Source organism: Lactuca sativa, chromosome 2 (assembly GCF_002870075.4).
Source record: "Lactuca sativa cultivar Salinas chromosome 2, Lsat_Salinas_v11, whole genome shotgun sequence".
NCBI classification, from domain to species: Eukaryota; Viridiplantae; Streptophyta; class Magnoliopsida; order Asterales; family Asteraceae; genus Lactuca; species Lactuca sativa.
Window position 1 is genome coordinate 144,462,438 of NC_056624.2, and position 22,155 is coordinate 144,484,592.

General features: G+C 36.0%; 1 protein-coding gene across 1 annotated transcript; it reads right to left on the minus strand.

Moving 5' to 3' along the window:
* Positions 1-533: 533 nt before the first annotated feature.
* On the minus strand, positions 534-3,367 carry LOC111916287 (CMP-sialic acid transporter 2). The gene is made up of 9 exons (XM_042899725.2): positions 3,287-3,367; positions 2,329-2,440; positions 2,093-2,191; positions 1,966-2,024; positions 1,749-1,871; positions 1,593-1,668; positions 1,445-1,516; positions 1,240-1,347; positions 534-1,157 (listed from the first exon to the last, which is right to left on the minus strand). The coding sequence occupies exons 1-9, from the start codon at positions 3,365-3,367 to the stop codon at positions 952-954; spliced, it is 936 nt and encodes a 311-aa protein (XP_042755659.1). The 3' UTR covers positions 534-951.
* Between the last annotated feature and the right edge of the window lie 18,788 nt (positions 3,368-22,155).

Here is a 22,155-nt window from a genome sequence, read left to right on the forward strand (position 1 = left end):
TTGATTTTGATTCGATGGAAAAAATTCAATTCCATCAGATTCCATTAAATTCCATATTTGATGGATTTTACCATTCATTGTGATTGACAAAAGGAACTCAATTCAATTCCATTCTTATTTTCATTAAAGTTAGTGAGTTCCATTTGAGGATTATTAAAGAAAAGACACAAAAAAGAATAACCATAATTTCAATATGCAACCGGGATATGATCATAAAGATCAACACACTATACCTCTGATTTTACATTTCCTATTGAGGAAAAATAGCTAACATCCAATAACATTAGAACCTTCCCTTTCCTTGAGTCTAAGGTTTAGCCAACTGAAGATCCTTATTAACCTATAAAAAAGATACTTTACTTATGAAAGCTTCATAGATAAAACCTGGCATCCATTATTACAACACGAATCTAGAACAAAGTTGACCTTCATTTTTTGGGTTTGTCATTCCAACCTTCTTATTTCAAAACAAAATCTTGAAAACTATGTAGTTTGAATGGAAAATAATAAAACGCCTCAAGGTAAATGCAACACCCAAACCTTGTGTTAGAGCTAATGGAAACCAGCAGCCAGAGCCACGAGTTTGGGTGTTGAAGTTCACCCACAGAAGGTGCAAATGACTAAAATAAGACAAATTTATAAAATGACAAAGTTAGAGCAATAGAGCCATAGTATAGCATATGTAAAAACTAAAAACATCTCTTTTTCACCTTCAAAAACACAACTTATAAGTTATATCAACAATAATCTACTAACCAAAATACATTAAACCTCATAAACCATATACGTGACAAGTAACTCATATTTTTATTTATCTTCTTTCATTTCAAAAGTCAACTGTTGACTTAAGTAGGAAGAAGTGGCTGTGTTGCATCAGAATCTAAACGATGAATAGCTTGAAAAAAAAAAGCAAGTGTTATAGATTTTATATATAAGTACTCAAAATATTTATTAAAGAAAAATGAAAAAAACAAACATATTCACACCTGCATCTTGAATTCCAATTCCATCGGAATCACATACCTGGTGCATTGAAATGAAAACAGTAGAAATTCCTAGCAAGAAATTTATAGTCAAAGTATGACCAAACAAAGTAGCAGATGCAAAGCCTGTGAAAATTGTTGCTATAGTTGATGAATACTTTTTTAAAATTGTATCTGCATGACACAAACAAAAGATATAAATAAATTATATTTTGCGTTTTTGTGAAAGAAATATAATTTATTTATTTTACTTTACCTGCATATTTGAAGAAAAATGAGGATAAAATAACTTGCCCTGCATTGTTTATAATCAAAAGCATAGTAGCTTTTGAACGTCCAAGCAAAATATAAAAGCTTTCAGGGCCTAAAAAATAATAATATAATTGTTTTGCATAAGCTTTCACTTCCATTATTTTGTTGTTCAAAGACCAAATTACTCTTTACAATTTTTTTGTAATTACCTTTGATAACAACTGTTCCAAGTATCCCAAGAAAACTGAATATAGCACCATATCCATACAAAAACAAATTTTTTAATCGAACAACAGGATATAAAATTACAACACAAAATATAAAGAAACTTTAACTAATATAATATTGAGATCACCTGAAGGTATATGCTTGTGTCATATTGACTTTTCAGTGCATATTCATTGAAGACAGAAGCCAAAGATGGAACAGTTGCCTTTACAGAAGTTAAATTGATTAATGTTTTTGTAGATATATAAAAATTAAGATATATAATGGTAAAAAAATACAACTTACAAAATTGAATATGTAGATATATGCACCCATTTCAAGTGGCACACCCATTCTACTACTTCCCTCAGGTAAAGCTTGCATTTGATTTACGCTAATTCCAATAAGCAACAGAGCAAGAGCCTCCCACTAAAAAAACATTTGTAACATTTGTATCATATGTTTTATGATCCTTTTATGATATATGTAAAGAAATATTTACAGTTTGAATCTTTTAACAAACCTGAATAATGGAAAATTGGCGCTTCATTATTATCTTTAATAAAATTGCAATTAACAAACCTGAATAGTGTTACACTTTTAATGAAGAGTAATTCCATCAGTAAGTTTGATAAGATTATAATCATCACAGGTTGAAGCAACGCTAAGGTCAAAGAAATAGATCCCAGCATCATAACAGCTAGGATGAAGGCAGCCAAGATATAAACCAGAGGAACCTTTCCCATGTCCTACAAGTCAATTATAAGAAATTAAAGGTTAGGATGCAAGATTTTTCTCCAAAGTAAACAGAAATTTGCAAAAATATACCTTGATTACAGTCCAATGGTATAAAGATTTATAATCCCATAAGAGTTGGATACAGAGCCTTCTAGGAACACCAGATGGAACTTTGCTTGGTACACAGATGAGCCCTTTAATAACTTTACCTCAATGTCACGTAGGTTTGAAGCAGACAAAAGTGAAAACGTAGTCTGAACCTATTTTTGAAAAGTGAAAACGTACACTCAGAAAACTCAAGAAATATTGTAGATTTGAATATTCATTACTTAGATATGAAATCGGAAAAGAGAAAGTAAAAACATAGAGCAGCAGCAGAACCGAAGAACCCTATTATCGTTGCCATAACAATTCTCCAATTAAACTCCAATTTCTGAATGAAAACATGAAAGATGAAAAACCCATTCGGTTATAGAATCAAAATCGTCAACGATCATAATTACAGGACTTAGAGGCAAGATTCTATCGTCCGAGGAAGAACACATAGTAGTGGGGAAGAAGACTTATCTAGGATCGATTTGATGTATGAAATCGATGGGGTCGATTGAAGGAAGCGATTAGGTTTAGAGAAAAAGGGAGGGAGAAAGTAAGAAGATCATGGCGATTCTTGCATGATTGAAGTAAAATTAGGTTACAATTGAAAGAGAGAGAAAGAGGGTAGATGATGAAGGAAAGAAGAGATAAGCGTGTAAAGGTTTATGAGTAGCAGATGTGAGCAAATAATCTAAGGGTTAGAAACTAAGGATTGAAATGTAACGAAGGGTTCTGATTTCTTAAGATTAGAATTTAAGGTTCTCTTTTAGTAGTATTTAAGATTTAATGTCGTCATATAAATAACTAGTTATTGCGTTTTGAAAGTTAAACAACAATTATTCAAATATGTAGGGTTTTATTTGGATATTATCTTTGTCTTTTTCAAACACGTATTAAACCCATTACTATTAGCCCAAAATTTCTCTATTATTTTTCCAGCCCAAATAAAATTTAACCTAATTATTAATTTTGAAAAGTCAAAATAGAGAATTGTCTCACCTCCTCAGCATTACCACAACAACGAAGATATCTTCTCTTCCGGCGACATCTTCTTTGTTGGCTCCCTCCGGTTTCGACACCTCCGGCTCCACCATTTCACTACTGCACAAAAATGAATCTCCACTACCTGTCTCTCAGTTTCCACCTTCACTATATCTGTCTATCACTTTAACGACAGGTATAATGACATAGATTGAATACGTCATTTTTCATTTAATCATCAGTGGTCTAGAGGAGTTGAGCTTGATCCTAGCAAAGAGAAGAAGCGGAAGCTACTGGTCAGCCTTCCACTTCTAATACTGATGTGATTCATATATTCGGTGACTCCAAACACAACTTTGAAGAATGCGACACCAGTAATCAAATGATTTAACCAGAGAAATCGATGGCTTCATGAACCAACCAAGCGACTATCAACAACACAAGAAGCGCCGCATGCCACCATATCTTTTAGCCTTCTGCTTCATATATGGTGAAATCGGAGTTTCGGATCGGGTTGTCGGTGAAACGAGGCTAGAACCTTTTCTTCGAGGAGGATAGGCGAAGGGAGATGGTTCGGGAAGAGGACAAACAGAGATAGGTGGTTCAGGAAGATGACAGACGTCGGGAGGTGGTTTCCGACGTCGGGAGGTGGTTTTTGATGGTGGGAGATGGTTTCCGATGGTGGGAGATGGCTTTCGACTAGAGAAGTAGAGTTGGAGGGAGGTGATGAACAAGCTGATCTTCACCAAGCGAAGAAGAAGGAATATGGTGGTTTAGGCGGTGGCGCTCCGGTGGCGCTCCGGTGGATCCGTTGAAACCAGATCCACTTCAGCTTCTCCAACAAACCGGATCGTGGTTCAGAGCAACGGTTCATGTCTGCAGTTCAGGACAGAAGAATGGAGGAGGGAGAAGGTTCCTGTCACACCCCCAAACCAAGGATGGCGGAAACGTCTGGGGGTGGAGGACTTCATGTATGGTATCATAACCACAACTGGGAATAGTAATTCAAGCAAACACAACCAACATATATATAATTGAAAGAGTTACATCATTGTATGAATTACATGTTTCTAAATCAATTACAATATGTTGACAAAATATGAAATGTTTGACGCCTTAACGTCCCATCCTCAAAAGTACTTGGTTACCTGTTTAGCGATTTCTTGAGAATACAAGTTGTTTGAAAAAGTGTCAACACAAAGGTTGGTGAGTTCATAAGCTTTTGTATGCAATTATGAAAACCTTGTCTCGTAAATGTAATGTTTGTTCCAGAAAAATCCGATATTTTCCTTAAAATGTGTAATGTAGTCTTATATCCAAAGACCGAAACGTATAAGTAACCTTTCTTACTTATAGAAAATAATGTGAGTTTAAATCGACATAAACGCGTTTGATTTCAATGAAATTCCCGTAAATTCCTATGTTTGTTAATACTTTCTATGAGTTATTATAACCATGCTATGACCTAGTTGGCCTGAAACGACGTTCTTCAGGCGTCGGAAATGTTATGACATTTGTCACCTCAGACCTGCCGGTCTAGCTGTTGCATGCAACTCAGGTGTGGGTTTATCAAAACCAATATAGATCTATATATAACTATCACGCTCTCCCTCCAGGAGATTCTGGTTACAATACATAACTTATTTGTAAAGTGAAGCGAATGTCTCACAAAGTCATTAACGGAACACATGTGGTGTAATGAAAATCCTCTTTGTATAATTTTACCCTTTTGAAATGTATGCATTATTATAGTTTATCAAAACAAGGGTAGTAGTAGTAATGTACATAAACTATACTTAACTTAGTTTATTCAAACGTTTGTATGTAATGGATGTACTTTGGTTCTAGCAAATTGTTATTTCTATGTTTTATCTAGCAAAATTCATTTGTTAACTGATGTATGTCTATATACTAAGACAAAATGTCATATATTGCAATAACATATAATCATATAAAGATATACACCTTGCTCAACATGTTACAAGGTGAAACGGAATTGATAGCAACTTTTTGTTGATAACATTATCTATCACTGTTCTTAGAAAATTTGTAGAAAAATCATCAAAGGTCAAAATCAAAATCCATAAATTCTGAGAGTTTGGAAATTGAGTCTAGTTTGTTTATAAATTTTTCCATGATTTTTAGTGATCTCCAACAAGAGTGAAAAGTCCATAATCATAGACTGGTCCAGATTGGTTCTTGAAATGATAGACAGTGTTGTAAAAATCACCATAATTTGTAGAAAAATCGTATGGAGATGCGCAAGTAGTCATTTTAAAGCTAAGAACTTTAGCTATTTGCACCGAGAACAGTTTTGAAAACTAAAATGTTTAAGTTCTCCAAAACAGTCTGTGAATGGAATCCAACTTTTCTGATGAAAGCTATTAGAAGAATTTAGTTGTGTTCTTGATGATTTAACTTGTATTCTCCCCCTTAAAACTTAAGAAAACATGAAAATGTTGGGGTATGAACTCACCTTGAGTGATTTCAGTGTGGTGAATGTTGAAGAAGAGAAGTGTTCAACTCAAGAACACTTGAAGGATTTCTTTGAAGATTCAAGAATCTAACACAATAATGATGGAGCTTGTGTAATTAATCAATGATTTGAGTAGAATGAAGTGTAATTATCACAAGGAGGATGAATTATACTTACCAAGTGAAGTAGAAAAGCTGGAAAATGCCTTGGAAATCTCGAATTTGTGTGAGGGAGTTATAGGGAAAAGAGGTGCTTAATCTTTAGTGAAATGGGAGCAAGTGAGTGAGAATGAGGAGAGAGGATAAGTGACCAGATCTACGAACGTGGGAATGGCTGAAAATTGAGTGGGAAGGTACAAGGAAGTGACAAGGTACGGTAGGGAGGTTTGTAGGTTAGTCATGGAGTGGGTATGGGATGTTGCTTGTGTCATAAACTAAAGAAAAGTCAACACTCCACCTCTTGCACTTCCCCCACTCTTCTTAGATAAGTTTTATCCCCAAAACATGATTAATTAATAAAAACAGGGCCTTATATGCTAAAATAAGGTTTTGGGTGAAAATACCGCGTTAAAATGATGAAAAACGGGCTTAAAACGAAGTCGCAGTCGAAAACCGGGAAGAAGGGGTCTTCCTGTGAATCCCTTTGGAAATGGCCCTAGAGGCTTCGGACTTCGGGTCCTTAAGCTTCGGGCTTCGGATATGAGGTCTGATGCTTCGGGCTTCGATTTCTGAGGTCAAGCTTCGGACATCGGATTCTGGGGCTTGGCTTCGGACATCGGATTTCTGAGGCTTGGCTTCGGACTTTGGATTTCTGAGGCTAGGCTTCGGATCTTTTGGGTCTGAGCTTCGTGCTTCAGATCTGAGGCTTCGTGCTTCGGATCCTGAAGCCTATTTTTCTTGTTTTTACCCTGTTTCAATCCGTTTATGACCCGGTTAAGGGTCGGGATGACCCGAATGATTACAAAAAGTTACGGAAACTTTTAAGAGAGATTTGGGAGAGATTTTAGATAGAGAGATAGAGTAAGAGTGATCGAGAGAGGTTTCGTTTGTGGCATTTTTGAGTGTCCGGCTTCGCAACGTAAGGTCCGTAAACCCCGTTAAGCTGTGTTTTAGCGTCCTACTCACTCCCCGTGAGTGTGTAATAGTGTTTTATCGCTTTTTTCATCGTTTAACACTATCAAGGCTAAAGAAAATTAAACACACTAATTTTCCAAATGATGTTTTCTCATTAATATAGTGAGTTATACAGTAATTATATAATGTAAACCCTAACATGCAAGGGTTAATCGAGTCGATCGGTTTCACTTGTTGACTTTGACTTGACTCAAAATTGACTATTGTCATAGTTCCAGAAGAGGAGACGTAAATCTGAGGACGTTGTTCAGGAGGTCGTCACAATATTTCTCCGAAAGAGAAGGATAAGGAGTTGGCTTCCCATTGTGGGAGGATTAGTGGTTGGGGAGGTCGTGAACGAGTAAATCTGGAGCCGATGGTTTGGCTGTGATTTGGTGTTTCAGGCGGTGGTCTGGTAGTTCCCGATGGTTTCCGGTGGTGGTCCGATACTGTAAATTTAGGTCCGTATGAGAGGAGAGAGAATGACATAATATGGTGGGAGAAGTTAGGTGGGTAATTTTGTATTTGAATAACAAACACGCGTGTTTTTTGAACTCATAGGCTAAAAAATGTTCTCAAATGTTATCACGGGAAAAATGTTCTCATTGGAACATAACTCTCTCTCTCTCTCTCTCTCTCTCTATATATATATATATATATATATATATATATATATATATATATATATATATATATATATATATATATATATATGGGACGGTTCACTTAAGAATAAAAAAAGTAGAGAACTTGAGATTCTAACTCAGTCACATATTTTTCATTTGCCGCTCTAACGTTCTAGCGTACCGGCAACAGTATGGTATGTCTAATCATAAATGATTATATGATAGAGAGGTATAATCATATATGATTAGTCTGTTCACAGACCGAGTAATCATAAATTGTAATGATAGTTGGTGGCTGAAGAGATGATGGTGACAAAGGTGGCGGTGGTATAGGTGACGAAGGTAACAGTGTTGGAGTCAGAGGTGGCGGTGGTAGTTGTGGTGGTGGGGATGGTGGAAGAAGAGAAAGGAACGCGCAGTGTTATATAATCATTTATGATTATAACAGACATGTCGCGCCGGTACCCCGTAGGGTTAGAGCGCCGATACGCCGGTACGCCGTAGGGTTAGAGCTCTGTGCCAACTGTGTGCGTATGTACAATCATGCTGGTGCCTTCCCACGGTCCTCTGAAGTACCTGAAACACATATCGCATAAACGGTAAGCACACATGCTTAATGAGTTCCCCAAAATACGACGTACATAACATTAGCCCCTTGAGGATAAAGTTCTATAAGACCTTCCGGTCATTGTGTCTCAGTGGGACCTTCCGGACGCACAACCCTAGTAGACCTTCCGATCCTACCCATGATGACCTTCCGGTCCTACATCTGTACACCTACCGGTCCTACTCTGTTAACCTTCCGGTCCAGCTCCATTAACCTTCCGGTCCAAACCATGCAATCTCAAAACATAATGTATCACATAAAAACATATATCACATAACTCCTATAAACATATAACACCTTCCGGTAACACATAATTACCACTCTAGGTAAGATATAGTGAGAACACTCACCTCGTAGGATGGCTAATAAAATCTTATGGTTGAAATCCTCGGTCTAGCCTCCACCTATCACAAGGGTAACATTTCTAATTAATACCCTCCTTACAATATTATTCCTAGAGAATGGGTAGAAGGCCATTCAGCCCCTCCCTAACCTCTCTTACTCATTTTTATCAGACCCTAACGTCAATAGAAATCAACTCCAGTCAACAGTCCAATTTTGACCAGACTCGCCGAGTGCACTTGTGTGACTCGCCGAGTTCACGTGTATCCTCTGACTTCTTTTACGATTCTCACATAGCTCGTCGAGTTAACCCTTTAACTCGACAGACTACCAATGGTTGACGACCACTTTGTCAAAACTGCTCCGACTCATCGAGTCATCTATAGAATCAGCGAGTCGACTTAATCAGGTTTCTCATTTGATTGACTAAGGCCAGATCTGTAACTCTAACTCATAGATCTAACCTCGTACTATCCAAAAGTCACGTAAAGGTCTAATCTTGGTGTCCATGCATGGTGTATATTGCTTTATAAACCATAAAAACTCCATTAATGCTTCCTAGCTATAAAGCTCTGTGGTTGCATAACTATGGATTCACACTTTCGGACTCTCTGGACCCTCCAAGGTCCAGATTTGTAATAACAGTTCACAAGAGGGGTTTGATGCATTTAAAACCCCATCAAGAAGGTACTCCAAGCCCTAATTTCACCACCAAGGGTTCTAATAAATCAAAAAAGAAGGTAAGAGCTTATACCTAGATCTGAAGCTTGAAATGGAGATGAAGCAGATCCACAAGCTCTCCTCTGTGATTCCTTGAAGCACCTTGCTCTTCTTCTTTAAGAAAATGACCTCAATGAGTCTCCTTCCCTCTTTTGCTCACAATAAACGTTAGGGCTTCTCTCAGGAGGCGAATGGACTTTGATGGGGGTGATATGGAGGCTATATGTAACACCCCATTTATTTATTAGATAAATAAATTAATTAATGAACGCAAAGTAGCCCTAAAATCCATAATAATTGAGCAAGGCGTTGGTCTCGAGGAGTTAAAAGTCATAATTATAGAAGTTCGGGGTTAAAATGTAATTTTCGGATTAAATTGTATAGAAGTCTGAAGGTTGAGGTCTGTTTGGTAATTATTAGGACGTAATATGTAAGGGATTTTGAAGTTAGGGACTTAATGGTAAATATTGGATTAAAATGGTAACTAATGGACTGATTGTGAAAGAATTTCGGATGCTGAGGGGTCTGCTTTGTAAATTATGGCCTAATAGTAAAATGAAATCGGATGTGAGGGACCTATCCTGCCATTATGGAAATATGTTTGTGTGTGTCGGGTATATATATGCGCTATTAAACCCTAGACCTAACCCATAGTGTAGCCGCCATCGTCGGGGCTCTTCAGCCTTTACCCTCTCATTAACACCTCTAGCCACCACCTTGAGGAGTTGATCGTCACCTGGTTGCTGCTACTTCGCCACCTGAGCCCCTGCAACCACAATCATCGCCGATAACGATGAAGCCGAAGGAGCTGAACTTCGCTGCTGCTGCTGCTACGCCGCCAAGGACCACTAAACCTCCTGCCATTATGGAACCTATCCTGCCATTATGGAAATATGTTTGTGTGTGTCGGGTATATATATGCGTTATTAAACCCTAGACCTAACCCATAGTGTAGCCGCCATCGTCGGGGCTCTTCAGCCTTTACCCTCTCATTAACACCTCTAGCCACCACCTTGAGGAGTTGATCGTCACCTGGTTGCTGCTACTTCGCCACCTGAGCCCCTGCAACCACAATCATCGCCGATAACGATGAAGCCGAAGGAGCTGAACTTCGCTGCTGCTGCTGCTACGCTGCCAAGGACCACTAAACCTCCTCCGTCCTTCTCCTTCCTTCTCTCTCGACATCGTCTTCTGCCACTACTGCCGACGTAAACTGAAGCTGACGAGCCAAACGTCGAGGCAGCGAGAAGTCGGAGGATTATCTGCGGACGTCGTTGCTGCTATTCTGGTGGGTGTCGCCACCTTCTCACTCCTCTTCCCTGTCGTCCATACACCCCATTAGTACCGCCAAGTTTGTGCTCCACCACTGATGTGGGTTGCTGCCAAGCATGATGACCACCAGTGGTGCCACCGCTGCTGCCGTCGTTTAGTACTTCTGTCGTCGCCAACCACAACCAGGAGGGTGACCGGATTCTCTTGCAAGAAGTTATCGTGGGTATGTGTGCATATCTGTTGCGTATGAGTGGTGTGTGTAGCTTGGTCGAAAAACGTGAACAGCCACCGCCACCATCTGCCATCACCGACCACCACAAGGTGGTTGTGTGTGTGTGTGTTTATTTTGAGTTGTAAAATGTAATTCGAAAACGTAATAATAAATGAAATTGAAAACCACCACCTTAGGGTGGTGGTTGCCGCCTCCTGCTGGCATGTCAGGTGGCGGTGTGCTTGCCCCGTTGAGTTGATTCAAGCTTGATTCGTTTGGGATGCTTGAAACCCAAATGGGCCCAATGAAGCCTAATGGGCTTAGTGAAAACCCTAATGGGTCTAGTGGACTCATATTGACCCAATGCAAACCCTAACAGGCTTAATGATATTCTAGTGGGCCTAATAGGTCCACTAAAGCCTAATTGACCTAAAATCCCAACAAATTAATAATGGGCTAGTATTTGAGTTGGAAAAACCCTAATGCCAATAAAACCTTGATTTGGGGAATTAATCGGGACACATAGGAAATATTTAATAACTTGAAATATTAAACAATAATCGATGGCAAAAATTAATCTAAGCAATATTGGACTTAATGGATTAAGTCCTTAGTGGATTATGTCCTTAATGGATTAAGTAGGAAACTTAACCCTAATCGTCATTTTATGTGAAACCCTAATTTCACTTGGGTTTATTATTTGGGCCTTTCTTTTGGGCCTAAATGATTGGGATAATAATGGGCCATCCAAGAGCAAGCAATTGAACTAGAATAATTTAATGGGCCTAGGATAATGCCCATGTAAGGGGTTTGGACCCAATTTGGAAAATTGGGCCATAGATGGGCAATAGTTTGGGCCTTAATGACTATATGATGTTGGGCCTCAAAATAAGACCATGTATAGGCTGGGGCCCAATTTGGAAAATAGGGCCATATGTATGGCTTTAATTCCTAGTTTTCTTTGGGCCTTGGGCTTAAATAAGCCAATCCTGGGGTAATGTAGTAATTATCCCAAAGTATGTACTTATCGGTATGTAGTGGAACCCAATTACTAATTGGATGTTATTTGGGTGTTGACAGTTCGGGAATCTGTCATCCAGCAGTTGGGGTTGAGTCTGCGGGACTTTAGCAGTGTGGGATTGTGTCTACGGGACTTCAGCAGTGTGAGGTCAGTTACCTTCCAGTAGCGGCGGGTCTACGGCCACAATGCCGGCCCATTGGTAGGAGTTGTGTATTAGATGATTGTCTTTGTGATATTCATCTAGGTTTGCTACTACCTGATACGTTTATGTACTAGCATGATATGTTATATGTGATAGTGGTAGTAAGAGGGGAATAGTCCCTAAGTTCGGTTGTTAGGACCGAAGGGTAGGTCGGGCACCCCAGAATTGCCTGACAGTATGTTTATGCTATGATATTATGTGGTAGTAGTAGGAGGTGAAATAGTCCTCGTATGTCGGGTAAAATAGACCGACGGGTAAGTTAAGCACCCCGGAATCACTTGACCTGGATAAGTCAAGCACCCCAGAACGGCTTGACCTGGGCAAGTCAGGCACCCCAGAATTGCATGACAGTATGCATGTGTATTACATTATTACATGGTAGTAGTAGAGGGTGAAATAGTCCCCGGTAGTCGGGTGAAATAGACCGACGGGTAAGTCAAGCACCCCAGAATGGATTGACCTGGGTAAGTCAAGCACCCCAGAACGGCATGACTTGGGGTAAGCCAGGCACCACAGAACTTCCTGACAGTATATGCATGTTATGTTATTACGTGTTAGTGATAGGGGTGAAATAGTCCCCGGTAGTCGGGTCAAATAGACCGACGGGTAAGTCAAGCACCCCAGAATGGCTTGACTTTGGTAAGTCAAGCACCCCAGAATGGCTTGACCTGGGTAAGTCAAGCACCCTAGAATTTCATGACAGTATGTCATTGTATGGTGTGTGGTATGATGGGGGAACTCACTAAGCTTCGTGCTTACGGTTTACAGTTTTGGTTTCAGGTACTCGTTTTCAAAGGAAATGAGTCGGCTTGATCGCAATGCATCACACTATGTATTCCGCACATGAGATCTTTGGGATTACACTCTGATATGGTTTTATGAAAATATGTTTTGATTGTTGACACTTTGGTTTTAACATGAGATATTAATATGACTGTTTTTATGCTCATGGTTTTATGTAATAACTTAATTAAAACAAAATTTTTGGTCTTGAATTTTGGGATGTTACACTATAAGTGCCTTTAAATAGGCCGAGGCCCGAGAGAATTAGGGTTTCATTCAACAGCGCTGACTCAGCGAGTCAGCTCGCCGAATCGTCGAGTCCATTCATTTTCCACGTCACCAAGCCGCGATCCTACTGGACGAGTTGAGGCACCAACTCGTCGAGTCCTCCCAAAATTCTCAAAATAAATAATCAAATAACATACCTAGAACTCCGGATGTTACAATTTTCCCCCACTAGAATTAGACTTCTCCCTCGAGTCTTACTCCGAAAACAAACTCTGGATGCTGCTCCCGCATCTCTGACTCCGGCTCCCAAGTCAACTCGGATCCCGATCGATGCCGCCACTGGACCTGAACTAGGGGGACCTTCTTGTTCCTTAGAACCTTCACCTTCCGATCCAAGATCGCGATCGGTTCCTCAATATAATTCAGGCTCGCATCAACTTGAATGTCCTCCAATGGCACAACCGCCGTCTCATCGGCTACACACTTCCTCAACTGGGAGACATGGAAGGTGTTATGTATCTGACTCAACTCCACAAGTAGCTCCAACTGGTATGCTACTCTACCTACTCCAGTGGTCACTCTGAAGGGACCGATGTATCGGGGTCCTAACTTACCCCGCTTCCGGAAATGGATCACCCCCTTCCATGGGGATACCTTCAGGAGAACAAAATCCACTACCTGAAACTCCAGCTCGGATCGTCTCCTATCCGCATAACTCTTCTGGCGACTCTGGGCCGCCAGTAACCTCTGTCTGACCTACTGGATCTGCTCGGTCGTCTTCAGCACTATCTCCCTGCTGCCCATCACCCTCTGCCCCACCTCTCCCCAGCAGATGGGAGTTCGACACCTTCTCCCATACAAGAGATCGAATGGTGGCATACCAATACTCGAATGATGTTTGTTGTTATAAGAAAACTCAGCCAAAGGTATGTAGGTGTCCCAACTTCCTCCGAAGTCCAAGACACATGCACACAACATGTCCTCGAGCGTCTGAATCGTCTGCTCACTCTGTCCGTCCGTTTGTGGGTGATAACACAGTGCTGAAGTGCAGGCGCGTTCCCAACTCCTCACGAAATTTCTTCCAAATCCTAGAAGTGAAGCGCACGTCGTGATCTGACACTATTAAGATCGGCACTCCATGCCGAGCCACTACCTCTCTTACATAGATCTCGACCAATCTCTCTGCAGAAGAGCTCTCACAAATAGTAAGAAAGTGAGCACTCTTCGTCAACCTATCCATAATCACCCAAATTGTGTCAACCCCACGTGCCGTCCTCGGTAGTTTGGTGATGAAATCCATGGTAATCCTGCTCCCACTTCCACTGGGGAATCTCTAAAGGCTGCAATGGACCATGCGGTCGTTGGTGCTCTGCCTTGACCCGACGGCAGTTCAAGCATCTCTCGACCACCCACGCCACGTCCCTTGTCATACAAGGCCACCAATAATCTCTTTTCAGGTCCAGATACATTTTAATGGCCTCGGGGTGGATCGGAAATCTCGATCTATGAGCCTCCTCCATCAGAATGCCTCGAGCTCCGCCCGCATAAGGCACCCAAATCCGCTCTCGGAAGGTCATAAGCCCTTGACCATCTGTCACAAACTCTGGAACCTGACCAACCACTCGCTCCCTCTTGCGGTTCTATGGTTTCACGGCCTCTGCCTAGGTTGAATTTGTATTTTTTTAATAAAGCAAATTATGAATAGTCTATTATAGTTTATTATAATTAAAATTTTTCTTTATCTATACCCTTTCTTTCATATCGATGAATATTCTCTAATGATTAATTTTCAATAATTAAGTATGATTGCATATTTTTACTAATTATTATTGCATAATTAAGTTACTATTACAAGTTATGGTTAATAGTTTTTTTAATATATAAATAATTAACATTTATAAATCTATTTACTATATATAATTAATATATTAAAATAATATTTTTTTATTTTTATAGATAATTTATTAATACTATTTTTATAAAAGTTACAAAAATACTTTTATTTAATTAAATAAAACATTAAAATACGAAACAGAATAAATATTTTTATTATTTTATGAAATGCCTAAAAAAAAACGTTCGTTACACACAAGTTCAAACCATATCGAACCGAAGTTATGTATATTATTTTCAATTTTAATATTATATATTATTAAATCTAAATAATCTACCAAGTTGTGCATCTAAGTTATGTATGTGTGTCGGCTATCAATTTTCGGTCGAACCTGTTTGATCGGCCGATTTTTAAAACAGAAAAAATAATTAAGCTATCTGATAAATAATAATAAAAATAAATTAATTGTAAACAATCATTTTAGTTTAATTTATATTTTCGTTTGTTAGAGGGATGGGTGTGGGCAACGCCCACACGAGTTACATGGCAAAAAAACAAAAAAACGTCGTTACCAAATGTGATGGTGGTACCGAGAAATAACGCGAAAGCCTTTAACATACAATAACGGGAAGGTGAGGCGGTGTTCACTGGCGTTATCACACGTTATGAGGGTAATAACGGGAGTGGGGCGTTGCCCACTCCGAGTAGTCTTAGTGTTGAAAATTTTTGAGCTTCAATAATTATTTTTTGAACTACAATAATGATTGATTTATCGCCTTGTATACATCACATCTCTAGTCTAGATTCAAAATAATTTAAAAATTATTTTGTACAGTTAATTTAAATAAATTAATTAAATAATAAATACAACTCTTTGTATTTTTTATAACTATTTACATAATAAATAAATATTTATACAAGTAATAAAGATATATGTAAGTTCAATTGAATAGATCAAACTTGGTGCGAACGTAACATTTGTGATGAAACTGTATTTTTGATAGGGAAAATGACTCTTAAGGGTAATTAACTTTTGCGTTTGTATTCATTTGGTCGCTTTTTTTTTTTTTTTTTGTATTCAATATACCATCGAACTTGTTGTTGGTGTTTACCATAGCCCTTTTGACCGACTTTTGACCTGTGATAGCCGGTCAAAGGGTTATGGTAAACATAAACAACAAGTTCGATGGTATATTGAGTACAAAAAAAAGGAAAGGGACCAAATGAGAACAAACGCAACAGTTGGTTACCCTCCTGATTCATTTTCCCTTTACTCATTTACAATAAATCCCACATCATCTCCTACTGATATTAATGACTTTATGAGATTCATTCTTGCTTCTCTTCAAAACATAACTCACGAAAGGACATTATTCATGCTGTACAACTTTGTAATGCACTTGAATATTTATTAGGGGAATCTTGACTAAGTAGGCGCATTTCATGACTACATTTACATTTGCAATCAAATGATTTATCGTATCATAGATTCTAGACAAGTCTACAAACGAGTGGAATCACAAGTGCTGTGATTTTTGAGTTTACTTAGCTTTAAGATCGAACTCATGAGATAAGATACAACATCAATATGTACAATATCATGTTGCTTTTGTAGACACATCACCATAATATTGTACATATTGATGTCGTATCTTATCCCATCAGTTCGATCTTAAAGCTAAGTAAACTCAAAAATCATAACACTTGTGATTCAACTCGTTTGTAAATTTGTCTAGAATCCATGATACGATAAATCATTTGATTGCAAATGTAAATGTAGTCATGAAATGCACCTGCTTAGTCAAGATTCCCATAATAAATATTCAAGTGCATTACAAAAATTATACATGCATGAATAATGTCCTTTCGTAGGTTATGTTTTAAAGAGAAGCAAGAATGAATCTCATAAAGTCATTAATATCAGTAGGAGATGATGTGGGATTTGTTGTAAATGAGTAAAGGGAAAATGAATCAGGAGGGTAACCAACTGTTGCGTTTGTTCTCATTTGGTCCCTTTCCTTTTTTTTTTGTACTCAATATACCATCGAACTTGCTGTTTGTGTTCACCATAACCCTTTGACCGGCTACCACAGGTCAAAAGCCGGTCAAAAGGGCTATGGTAAACACCAACAACAAGTTCGATGGTATATTGAATACAAAAAAAAGAAAAGGGACCAAATGAGTACAAATGCAAAAGTTAATTAACCTTAAGAGTCATTTTCCCTTTTTGATACAACAAAAGAACGGACAAAAGGACGGGGCTAACTCAACATGAGCGCATACTAGAATATGAAGTACTAAGCATCTGTTGGTTTTCTTGTTAATAATTCATATTAGTTTTTATTTTTGGTATATGTTATTGTAAATTTGTATCAATTAATTTGTATACACATAATAGTAGTACAATAAATAATTTGGAGAAAAAGTATGTACCGTACCATATGATATATCCACCTCTACCTAATATCACACCATACATTTAATATCCATTTGTGGAGTAATAGATGCTTTGATATATTGACCAAAACCCACACCAATAATCTAACAATCCTGAGGTGGATCAAGTAGAAACCATTAACGAAGGATACAAAAGTTCAAAATAATCATTAAATTTTTTTGGAAAAAACTCCGGTTGTTGCCTTCAATTTGGTTATGTTAAACGTCACGACCTTCAATTTGACACCATGTTAATTTTGTGAGACCGTCAGACTACATTTAAAAATAATTTCAAAATACAAAATAAATGGAAAAATTTTTAAAAAAATGTTTAAATATTATTTTCGAAACTTGAATTAACTAAAAATAAAAAAAAATTAAAAAAATTAAAAAAATCCCGTTTTTTTGAAAAATACGTGAAATATTCTAATAGATTATTACACTGTACATATTCTAAAAAATAATCTTAAAATGCAAAATAAATGGAAAAATCCAAAAATTATTTTTTTAAATATTATTTTCGGAACTTGAATTAACTAAAAAAAAGTAAAAAAAAATCTTGTTTTTTTTTTTTTTGAAAAATACGTGAAATATTTTAATAGAGTATTACTAAAATATGTAAAAAATGTTTTTTTTTATTTTTTTATTTTTTTGGAGAATATATATTTCGAAAATAATATTGGAAAATTTTTTTCGAAAAATTTCAATTATTTTGCATTTTAAAAATGTTTTTGTTTTATCTACTAGATGAGTGGCTAGGATTGCGTCTCACTATCTCACAAAATTAGGTTATCTCACATGAACCGAACCATATATATATATATATATATATATATATATATATATATATATATATATATATATATATATATATATATATATATATATATATATATATATATATATATATATATATATATATATATGAGAGCTTTCAATCGAGAACATTTCTTATCGCGAAAATATTTGAGAACAATTTTGGGCCACACAATTTTTAAAATAAATTTATAGAATAATATTCATATAAATCGAAAAATAATTACAAACAATTAAAAAACCCACTAACTAACACAAATCTCCACCCATCACTAACCATCTCTACCACCCATCACCACCCACCACTACTACCTACCACCCATCACCACCCACCCACCACAACCATCACTAACCACCACGACCACCTCCCGCAACCACCACCCACCACCACCAACGACTACCCTCCATACACCACCCATCACTACCCACCACCACCACCACCACCACCCTCACCACCCACTACCCGCCACCACCATCACAACCCAACCATCACCCACCTCAATCACCACCCACAACCATTACCTACCACCCATCACCACCTCCTGTCACCACCACCCACCACCAACACCCATCACTACCCACCACCTACCACCCACCCACCACAAACCACCACCTGCTACAACCATCACCACCCACCCACCCACCCACCATAACCACCACCGACCAACACTACCCATTACCCATCACCACCACTGATCACCACACCCATCTCCACCACCCGCCACCATCACCTCCACCTACCACCGACCACCACTCACTTTTGCCACACATCATAACCACCCGCCACCACCACCCCACCAAAACCACCATACACCATCACTACACTAACCACCAACCCCCACCCACCCACCACTATTTATCACCTTTACTCGTCTCCACCACCCATCACCACCACTCGCCCTCGCCAACTGCCCCCAGTTTAATCACTACCCTACATGTCACTGCTATAACCCTTTACCACCACCACCACCTACCACCTACCACCACCAAACATCACTACACACCACCACCACCACCACCTGTGATTAGGTATATATAATCACATATGATTATTTGTATTTAATCACATGATTTATATGGAAAAAATATAAATCATGTGATTAGATACATATAATCACATGTGATTAGATATATTTAATTACACATGTCATTATTGCGTTCTCGATTCAATAATTTTTTTGTCAACTTTAATCATATGTGATTAGATACATATAATCACATGTGATTATATGTATCCAATCACATATGATTTACATGAACAATATTCATTTTTGATTTTTCGTTTCAATAATTTTTCTCATATATTTAATCACATGTGATTATAATTATTAATAACTTATGATTAATGTGGACATAAATTTGTTTTAATGATCTTGAGTGAATAGTTTTTCTCGTGTATGTAATTAGATGTGATTATATATATATATATATATATATATATATATATATATATATATATATATATTTCATCACATATGATTTATTGAATCAAGAACGTGAAAACAAATCTTTTTCACATAAACCGTATGTGATTAAATACACGAGACAAACTAATGAATTAAAAACGCAAAAATGAATACTGTCCATATAAATCATATGTGATTAAATACATATAATCACATGTGATTATATGTACCTAATTATATACGATTTATGTTGACAAGATTCATTATTTCTTTTTCAATTCAATAGTTGTACTCATTTACTTAATCATATGTGATTATATGTATCAAATCACATATGATTTGTATTGATAATATTCGTTTTTGCATTTTAGAGTCAATATTTTTTTTATGTATTTAATCGTATGTGATTGTATATATTTAATCACATATTCTTAATGTGGGAAAAGAAAAACTATTGAATCAAAAACATGAAAATGAATCTTGTGTACAGAAATCATATGTGACTAAATATAAAAGAGCAACTATTGAACGAGAATGCTAAAATGAATATTGTCCATATAAATCATATCTTATTAGATACATATAATCACATGTGATTATATGCGTTTAATCACATATGATATATGTGGACAATATTTATCTTTGTGTTCCAGATTCAATAGTTGTTCTCGTGTATATAATCATATGTGATTATATGTATCTAATCACATATGATTTATATATACATGATTATTTTTTGTCCATATAAATCATATGAGATTAGATATATATAATCACACGTGATTATATTTACTCACATACTATTATAGTTGACAAAGAACAATTACTGAATCAAGAATGTGACAATTAATCTTATCCATATAAATCATATATGAGTGGATACATATAATCACATGTGATTATATGTATTTACTCAGATATCATTTATGTAGATAATATTTATTTTTGCGGTTTCGATTGAATAATTACTTTTTGTATTTAAACACATGTGATTATATATATATATATATATATATATATATATATATATATATATATATATATATAATCACATATGATTTGAGGTGGACAAGATTCATTTTTTCCTTCTTGATTCAATAGTTGTGCTCATGTACTTAATCACATACGATTATACATATAATTACATGTGATAATATATATATGAGAACAACTATTGAATCTATAAAGCAAAAATGAATTGTATCTACATAAATCATATGTGATTAGATTCATATAAATACACATGATTAGATGTATTTAATCATATATGATTAATTTGGATAAAGATTTGTTTTCGTGTTCTTGGTTCAGTATTTGTTATCGTGTATATAATCACATGTGATTGTATGTATCTAATCACATATGATTATATAGACAAGATTCTTTCTCTCCATATAAATCATATGTGATTAGATACATAAAATCACATGTGATTAGATGTATTTCATCAAATATGATTAAAGTTGACAAAGAACAATTATTAAATCGAGAATGTGATAATGAATCTTGATACATATGTATTTAATCACATATGATTTACGTATAAAAGATTTGTTTTCGCATTCTTGATTCAATAGTTGTTATCATATATAATTACATGTGATTAAATGTATATAATCACATAAATTTTATGGACAAAATTTGTTTTCGAGTTTTCGACTCAATAATTTTTCTCATGTATTTAATCATATGTGATTATACGTATCTAATCACATATGATTTATATGGACAAAAACAAATCGATTATGTCCGTATAAAACATATGTGATTAGATACATTTAATAACTTATGATTAAATATAAGAGAACTATTGTAACGAGAACACGAAAGTGAATATCGTCAAAAAAAATCATATATGATTATATAAATATAATCATATATGATTATATGTATTTAATCACATATGATTAATGTGGACAAAGTACAACTATTGAGTCGAGAACACAAAAATGATTCTTGGTCACATAAATCTTACGTGATTAGGTACATATAATCACACGTGATTATATTTATTTAATAATATTGGATTTATATTGACAATATTCATTTTTACTTTTTGATTCAATAGTTGGTCTCATGTATTTAATCATACACACACACGTGTATATATATATATATATATATATATATATATATATATATATATATATATATATATATATATATATACATATGATTTATTTGGACAAGATTTATTTTCACGTTCTTGGTTCAAAATTTGTTCTCGTGTACTTAAGCACATATGATTATATGTATATAATCACATATGATTTTTGTGAACAATATGTGTTTTCAAGTTTTTGATACAATATTTATGTATTTAATCACATTTGATAACAACTATTGAATCGTGAACGCGAAATTGAATCTTGTGGATATAAATTATATATGATTAAATACATATAATAAAATGTGATTAAATACATTTAAGTACATGTGATTAAATATACTAGAACAAGTATTGAGTCGAGAACACGAAAACGAATATTGCTAATATAAATCATATGTGATTATATATATATATATATATATATATATATATATATATATATATATATATATATATATATATATATATAGAATCATATGTGATTAAATAAATTAGAACTATTGGATCGAGAAAGCAAAAATGATTTTTGGCGACATAATTTATATGTGATTAGATGCCTATAATCACATGTGATCATATGTATTTAATCACATATGATTTATTTATACTATATTATGTTTCGTATTCTCGATTCAATAATTATTTCACAATAAATATTTTTCTTATATTTAATCAGTTGTGATTATATGTATTTAATAA

Excerpts from the sequence above, each read along its gene's own strand:
- LOC111916287 (XM_042899725.2), bottom strand. The coding sequence starts at position 3,367 with ATGGTGGAGCCGGAGGTGTCGAAACCGGAGGGAGCCAACAAAGAAGAT. Across the intron at positions 2,192-2,328 it reads CCATCTGGTGTTCCTAGAAG|GACATGGGAAAGGTTCCTCT; the intron begins GCTCTGTATCCA and ends ATTGACTTGTAG. Across the intron at positions 1,158-1,239 it reads ATTTTTCTTCAAATATGCAG|ATACAATTTTAAAAAAGTAT; the intron begins GTAAAGTAAAAT and ends TGTGTCATGCAG.